The sequence below is a fragment of the Malaclemys terrapin genome, chromosome 10, assembly GCF_027887155.1.
Source record: "Malaclemys terrapin pileata isolate rMalTer1 chromosome 10, rMalTer1.hap1, whole genome shotgun sequence".
In the NCBI taxonomy this organism is placed as follows: Eukaryota; Metazoa; Chordata; order Testudines; family Emydidae; genus Malaclemys; species Malaclemys terrapin.
Genome location: NC_071514.1, coordinates 26855148 through 26863551, shown reverse-complemented (window position 1 = coordinate 26863551; position 8404 = coordinate 26855148). Strand labels below are relative to the sequence as shown.

The 8404-nt window shown below is 43.4% G+C and overlaps 1 protein-coding gene across 2 annotated transcripts in view; it reads left to right on the top strand.

Annotated features, from left to right (window-relative positions):
- ALDH1A2 (aldehyde dehydrogenase 1 family member A2) overlaps positions 1–8404 on the top strand; it is a 73996-nt gene that overhangs the window by 30307 nt on the left and 35285 nt on the right. For both annotated transcript variants that reach the window (XM_054043073.1, XM_054043071.1), the window contains exons 2-4: positions 4589–4693; positions 4914–5054; positions 6844–6973. In XM_054043073.1, coding sequence (XP_053899048.1) covers positions 4980–5054; positions 6844–6973 — 205 coding nt within the window. In that variant the 5' untranslated portion in view covers positions 4589–4693; positions 4914–4979. The remainder of the gene's footprint in view (positions 1–4588; positions 4694–4913; positions 5055–6843; positions 6974–8404) is intronic.

Here is an 8404-nt window from a genome sequence, read left to right as displayed (position 1 = left end):
GGTGTGCCAGGTCACATAGCTCTGGATCGCCATGAGCATGTGTGTGGTTCAGCACATTTTTGTAATGTGTTTTCCATCTGTCCAGGACCTCATCCGTTGATGAGCAGGGAGAGCTGTCTGGTTTTGTGATGGGGATGTTAGAAGGCTGTTTATGGCTGCCAGCCAGGCACATGATGGCTCTGTGCCAAGGCTGCACTGTATCACCAGTGAGTAGCAAAAATCCAGTCAACTCCGCCATATGATATACTGCTAGTTCTTGGAGATTTCAGAGCCGTGACTGGCTGTGATCAAACTCGGTATGAAACTGTGACAGCTTTGGTTAAGGTTCCCCAAATCATGACACCACAACCCAGCTTTTGATGTGTGCTGCAAAGGGCTTGTCTCGTATGGGTTCCTGGTTTAGGCACCTTAACAACCATCGCAGTACCTGGGTTTCAAACAATGGATGTGTCATGAAGGAAACTGACCACATCCTCATCAGAAATTGATCCATAGTGAGATCTTATGAGGCCTCTGATGGTGCAGAAGCACCAGCAAACTCAGACCAAGACTAGCTGTCCCTCAGGTCTCACTGCATTTTCCAACTCCTCACAAGCCAGATGTCCACCAACAGTCATTGTCAGTGTCTATCTGAGGATCCTGATGAAACCCTGAAATACACACAGGCAGTTGAGGATCACATATGTAAACTTCATATTCTCTAGGACAGGGGTTCTCAAACTGGGGGTCAGGACCCTTCAGGGGATCACAAGGTTATTACATAGGGGATCGCGAGCTGTCAACTTCCACCCCAAGCCCCGCTTTGCCTCCAGCATTTATAATAGTGTTAAATATATAAAAAAAGTATTTTTAATTTATAAGGGGGTTTGCTATGTGAAAGGAGTCACCAGTACAAAAGTTTGAGAACCACTGCTCTAGGACAAAGGGGTGATTGTCTGAAGTGGTATACACAGGGCTGGCTCTAGGTCTTTTGCTGCCCCAAGCAAAAAAATTTTTGGCTGCCCCCTACCCCAGCCCTGGGCTCTCAACCCCCCCTCCACCAGTGCCCTCCTCCACCCGCAGCCCCTGCTGCCCCAGCCCTGGGCTCTCTTTTTCCCCCACCTACCTGCACCCCCTGCTGCACCAATTCTGGGCTCCCACCACCACCTGCACCCCTTGCCGCCCCAGCCCTGGGCTCCCCCCCACCAGTACTGACTCCGCCCACTCCCCCCTCACCTCCAGCCGGTCTGGCGCTGGCAGGGTCAGGGTAAGCCCCAGGGCACCCCCCGCGCACAACGCGCTGCTGCTGCCAGGGCTGGCTCTAGACTTTTGCCACCGGAAGCAAAAAAAAAAAAAGATGGCCGGAATGCCACCCCTGAAAATGTGCCACCCCAAGCACATGCTGGGTTTACTGCTGCCTAGAGCCAGCCCTGGGTATACATAATGCTATGTCACATGCCATGGCTGGAACGATTGGTTTCAGATAGTCATGCAAGAAACCTGGACTTTCTGAAGAAGACTTTGATGTATCAGTGAAAAAGGCAGAGTCATATAAGCAGGGAAATGTTTGAGAACATAAATGGCAGAAAGGCATTTTCTAGGCCATGGCAAAATGTGACCATGAGATCTAAATCAACTCCCTGGCTGATGAAGCAGAGGAACTGGAAGTTGCAAAGTATAACAGTCTGCCTCTTGCCTACAGAGCCATCCCATGATAAATAAGGCGATGGGTTTGTCACCAGGGCCAACTCCAGGGTTTTTGCCGCCCCAAGTGGCGCAAAAAAAAAAAGAAAAGAAAAAAAAGCGGCGATCGCGATCTGCGGCGGCAATTCGGCGGGAGACCCTTCGCTCCAAGTGGGAGTGAGGGACCATCCGCCAAATTGCCGTCAAATAGCTGGATGTGCCGCCCCTCTCCAGAGTGGCCGCCCCAAGCACCTGCTTGGTAAGCTGGTGCTTGGAGCTGGCCCTGTTTGTCACACCAGATTTTTCTCTAAATTTTCCTTTAGCTCCATCATCCAGGCATATCAGTTGTCAGGGAAGTCAGGGCCCTTGGCCATCTCTCTTAACAATGTTCTGTGAGTGGATGTCCACAGCACAGCTTCAGAGGCATGTTTGTCAGTATGACAGCGATACCTTCACTTGATTCCCAGGTATAGAAGTCAGAGCGCAGACTCCTGCAATGGCAGTAAAAGCAATCAATGGGGTGACAAAGTCAACATATGACTTTTGTCTAGACAAGTCTATGATGTCTAGGTTACTTAAATAGGAAGTACCAGTTTTGTCCGAGCAGGGTCAGCAGTTAGGGTTAACTGATCTGTGAGGAAGCGAGAAGGGTATGAAATGTGTGTCATGAACTCATCTCCTGTCATGTAGCTATGAACTCAAAAGTGGGCCAGTTGTTGCCAAATGCATGTATTTTTCCAGTGAAAATGGGCTAGGTTTCATGAAGAATTTCATGGAGGGATGTGGATTTTCTTAGTGAAAATGGACTGTTTTCAAGTGAAGAAGGGTTCACACTGAAAACTTGTGCAAACTTATGGCTTCCACCCAACGTCAGTGCCCAAGTCACCATTGAATTTTTGTATTTTGAGTGGTGAGAACAGCACTAACAGAGACAGCCACATTCCAGTCTACCAGCAGCAAAGTATCATGATCCACGTATTTTGAACTCTGCAGGTTTCTACATAAAAACAAATGTTCAGATATTCTCTGAGTAGCATAGATCGTTCCTGGTGTTATGAATGAAAGGTCCAATCCTGAGTGCCTTACTCATGGTTAGCGTGTACAGGGTGCATACAACCCCGAGTAAACTGCGATATGTGTTCATGCCATACCTGGGGTGCAGAAATCCTATCTTCAGTGGTGCAACATACTCCCATTTGCCTGCCTTTCCTGCTCCGTGGGCTAGCACACATGGCTCCATACTCTCCTCATCCCCTTTTGGGGTGGACTGGGCCCCAGAGCCAGAGGAAGGAAGCAATTCTGATTGGCTCTTTATATGGGATGAGAAGCTCCTTGTGCCATTGTGTAATGGCCACCCACATTGTTATCACCCAGCATACCAGAAAAATCAGTTGTCATTAAAAAATCTTAATATAAACCATAAACAGTAGAGTAGTAATGTCTACAATTTAGGGTATGTCTACACTACCTGCCGGATCGGCGGGCAGAGATTGATCCAGCGGGGATCGATTTATTGCATCTAGTCTAGATGCGATAAATTGACCCCTGAGCCCTCTCCCGTCGACTCCTGTACTCCAGTGTCAAGAGAGGTGCAAGCAGAGTCAACGGGGGAGCGGCAACGGTTGACTCACCACAGTGAAGACACCGCGGTAAGTCGATCTAAGTACGTCGACTTCAGCTACATTATTCACGTAGCTGAAGTTGCATAACTTAAATCAATCCCCTTCCCCCCCTCCCCCCAGTGTAGACCAGGGCTTAGAGATGGCTCTGTACAGCATATACCTCATCGGTCATGGTATCAAAGGCCGCCTGGCAAAGTAGACGGACGTTCAACACTTTGCAGGATTGGTCCCTGATGTGCAGTGAGAATTGATGCTGAGCCTCCTCAACTCCCATTGACTCAAAGGGTCACTCAGCTTCTTGCAAGATTAAAGGGCCCATAAGGGTCTTTCTGTGCTTTAACCGAAGAAAGGGGCCTACCCTATAAACACAATTTAAACTGCCTTGCAGGAAACGGCCTATGAAGTTTAATCCTGTCACTCCAGTCTAAGGGTGGACTCCTGCGCAAAACTTCCACTGACTTCACTGAGGCCAGAATTTCCCCCTAGAGTGACTTATTGTAAGGGGGCATTTCATATTTTCTAATAAAAATTTGTATTGTTTTCTCCAAAGTCATGCAGTAGAAATTTGGACCCCTACTATGTAGTTACCAACACAAAGTCCCACGGTAACGAACCTTTGCCAAAATAGCAACTGATTGGCAGAATTAGAATCTGCATTTGATTTGTCCATGACAATTAAGATGATATCATCATTAACAGGACTTAACAGTAATTTCATTGTTCTTTGCAGATATTTAATTCCGTGTTGCAACTTTTCAGTTTGGTCATAATCAACTGACTGTCTCTTGGAGAACTGTGATGTTTGCGATTACTTAATATTGACTGGGTTATTTCAGTGACAAAACATTTACTTGCTGAGATGGGGATTTGAGTGACTAATCCACCATCTTGCCTTAGTTCTGGTAGTTTCAAGGTTTTGCTCCCATAAATTGTTTTTGAACTGTGGGTGACTCAAATTTCAATTTCAACCATGCCACTTAGGCCCAGATCCTCCCAGGTATTTAAGCTCCTAACTTCCCATTAAATCAGTGGAAGGGAGGAGCCTACATACCTTTTGAGGATCTCGGCTTTAGGGCCCCTTACTTCAGTGACAGCAGGATCAGGCCCTTCATATTAACTTTTGAACATTGTAAAGCAGAAATGAGTTCAGCACTTTGGTGCCAGAGTCTGCAGACCTTTATTGATGACTTTACTGTGACTTCAGTGAGGTTCTCATATGAGTAAAATGCTACTTGCTAAATGACTGGTACCTACAGAATGATTTAAAGCTTTAAAGTGCCTTTTCTTCTTCTTCCCCTTTTTAGATTTTCATAAATAATGAGTGGCAAAATTCTGAGAGTGGGAACATATTCCCAGTGTATAATCCATCAACAGGAGAGCAGATCTGTGAGATCCAGGAAGCTGACAAGGTAAAGTATCCCTGTGATATGGTTACAAATGTACACTGGACCAAAACCTATACCTCTTACTAGTCCACTCCAGAATCCCCACTGATGATAGACCAATCTTTTATTAACCCCTGCCCCTATAGTATGATTATGGTACATTGTCCGTTCGGAAACTTCAGATACCAACTAATACTCTGTCAGTGTTTACCCCAGGGCTTTATTGTTCCTTCCTCCTCAACAGGTTGATACGGACAAAGCAGTGAGGGCAGCTCGCCTTGCTTTCTCTCTAGGCTCGGTGTGGAGGAGAATGGATGCATCGGAAAGAGGCCGTCTCTTGGATAAACTAGCAGACTTGGTTGAAAGAGACAGAGCAATTCTAGCTGTAAGTGGTGTAGGGGGAAATCAAAAGTTGTTTCGTGTATGAGCTTTATATTCTGAGAGCAAATAAATTCATAGATGTGTAGATGTGAGTGACATTGGTGTCAGATTGGTGGTATGTCTGAATAGGTTTTCCAGTGACTCAAATGGGCTTTGGATCAGGCTCTGAGTGTGTGTGTAACGCCGACAGACCTCAGTCATCAGCGGGCAGGATCGAACCTGAGACCTCTGGAACTTAGTACATGACCCTCTACTGCATGATCTAAAAGCTAACTTTGGCTATTAACTAAGGCTGTAGAGCAGACTAATTTAACTCTCTCTCTTTAAGTGGTCTTGGTGCCACTAGATGGGACAGAACACCACACCCAGGAAGTGTGTGGATTACATGTGTATTCGTAACTTTGTGTTATGTTCTAAAATTTAAAAAATGGAAAAATGCATAAATCCAATTGTGCGGTAATAATTAATAAAAGGATAGATGAAATGCTATGCAGTAGTGAACCAGTAATGCAGTTTAGAAATTATGCTATTTAGCACATACATTAAGCTTATAAACTGCAGCATTGTTAATATCATTTTCTGCATGTCAAGTGCTTTGGAACTAAGCTGGTGAACATCTTAATTCCAGCTTTGTCAACACTTAAATCATGTTACCACCAATGTATGCTGTAAAATCGCCATGGGGAAAAGGAAGTGGACAACAAACCAAGCTCACTATTCCTGTTGTTTGAGTTGTATGTCTAGAGCCAAATTCTTTGCTGAATTGCATCACAGGCAATGCTGCTGACTTCAGTTTGGGATGTAAGTCAGTGCAGAATTAGGCCTCTACTCTTCTGTATACAAATTACATTTATGGTCTGTATCTAGTCATGTCTTATACCTGCTATCTTATCTCCACTGTGCCCATTCATAACAATTTCTATTAGCTAATACTAACCGCTGAAAGTTAGTTAAGCTACTCAACATCTAAGGAAATTTTATTGGATTCTTTTCACTAAACAATCTTAAGGACTCTTAAGAGGATGCCTAAAAAGATACTGTTGTCAATGGGAAAACTGAATTAAAAATAAAGCCCTTAGCTTGTTAAATTATGATCTTCCCTAGAGGAGAGCTTGTTTATTTGATGGTAATAAATACGCTGGCTGTACACTATAGATATCCCAGGCCTCAACAGGGGTCTTGGCAGCCATTTATAGAAAATTTTATATTCACATCAGTTTTATAAAGAGGAATACGTCAGTTCTGCTCTCTACGAAGTGAGATAGTTAATGTAGGGTTACAAAGAGCCCATTCTCAGTTGTTATCATGAACATAGCAGATCCTAGTTTGACAGGCATTTTTATCTTGGCTCCTGATTAAAGAAATGTTGTGTTTATGTATTTGAACTAAACACAGTGACTATTAAGTGTACACACACACACACACACACACACACACACATACACTTACTCTTAAAATCATAGGGGTTTTAGGGACTTTTAAAATTACTAGGATTTTTCAAGAAAAATTCTGTATGTTTCAGATCAGTTGAAATATTAAACAAAAGTTTCACCATGCAACTCTTGAGAAGTCGTTGTTCCTAGTATTATTGCCACCCCCCCACACACACACAAAAAACAAAACAAAACAGTAGCAGTAAAAAGGGATCTTAATAGCTATTGTGAAGTTCCTGATGTTGGGGGAAGCCTGGTTTGATCCTCATTACTACTCGTCTGTCACTAGTGTCATTACGTGAGCGGTTGGAGTATTGCACTCTGCATAGCCTGATGTGCTACTTTGCTCTTGTCCTCCAGACCATGGAATCGCTGAATAGTGGCAAACCCTTTCTGCAGGCTTTCTATGTAGATCTTCAGGGAGTCATCAAAACGCTGAGGTATTATGCAGGTTGGGCAGACAAGATTCATGGAATAACCATTCCTGTGGGTAAGTAGAATTCACAGAAGCAGCAGATTCTACCTGCAATATGATTCTTCTTTGGAATTTTATTTAAATATCTACACAAACACTTGGGCAAAATGGAGCACCCATGAGACCTGTTAGATTATGGAATAACCTCTTGTAAAAGGTGGAGGAAGCCCTACAATTGGATTACTTAAAATGAGATTGGAAAAAGCACTAGATAATATGCTGTTGAGTAAAATATTAAACTGTCACTGGGATGGACTAGATAACTAGATCACTTACTGTGATTAAAGTCAATGGAAAGCTTCACATGCATATCCAAAGGAATGTTTGGACCCCTATGTATGTGTACCATGAAGTAAACTACAGATAGCTTTTGATAGCTATATTTAAATATAAATATAATTGTGAAGATGGATATTATGCACCCTGATGCATTTGAAAATATAGGCATAATTTGGGCAAATTCTGTGCATAATCCTTCATGTAGCTCTCCCACTGAAGCTACTCCTTACTTTTCACCCCTATTGCCCCTGCTTTTCCAAATTTGTAGCCTTAGTTGTGCTCATTTGTGTGGTTTAAAATGGGCATTAGTAATATCCAGCATGCACCAGGATGTGACTATCCAACTCATTTTACTTGTTATTCAAACTGGATTCAAATTCACAGATACTTTGAGAGAGTTTGTAATTTCATTAAAGAGAAACATCCATAAATACAAGATACTTTTTTTTTACGGAATCTGCTTCCTTCTGATGTACAGTGGGATCAGTAGTTAATAATGTGTGTGGGAGAAAAGCTGGGGCATAAGTGGTGGGGAGAAGTTATTCTGCTCTTCTATTTTAGTAAAGAGGTAAGAAAATGTAACTGAGTTTTCTTAGCTTTCATTTTTAGCTGACAACCCACTCCCTTTCCATTTTCTATTGAAAGCATACTAATCTATGGTCTACAATGAGATTGCCTACAATGGAATATGGCCTATCCACGACTGCGATTAGCAAATATCTGCAGTGGTTGGAGATGGGACATTAGATGGGGAGGGCTCTGAGTTACTACAGAGAATACTTTCCCAGGTATCTGGCTGGTGGGTCTCACTCACATGCTCAGAATCTAACTGATCACCATATTTGGAGTAGGGAAGGAATTTTCTCCAAAATCAGATTAGTGGTGACCCTGGGAATTTTCACCTTCTTCTGCAGCATGGGGCATGAGTCACTTGCTGGTTTGAACTAGAGTAAATGGTTGAATCTTCGTAACCTGAAGTCTTTAAATCACAATTTGAGGACATCAGTAACTCAGCCAGAAGCTATGGGTCTGTGACAGGAGTAGGTGGGTTAGGTTCTGGGGCTTGCAATGTGTAGGTCAGACTAGATGATCCATGACAGTCCCTTGTGGCCTTAAAGTCTATGAGTCAGTGTATTTTCACTAAAGAAATGGCACTGTAACATTGAG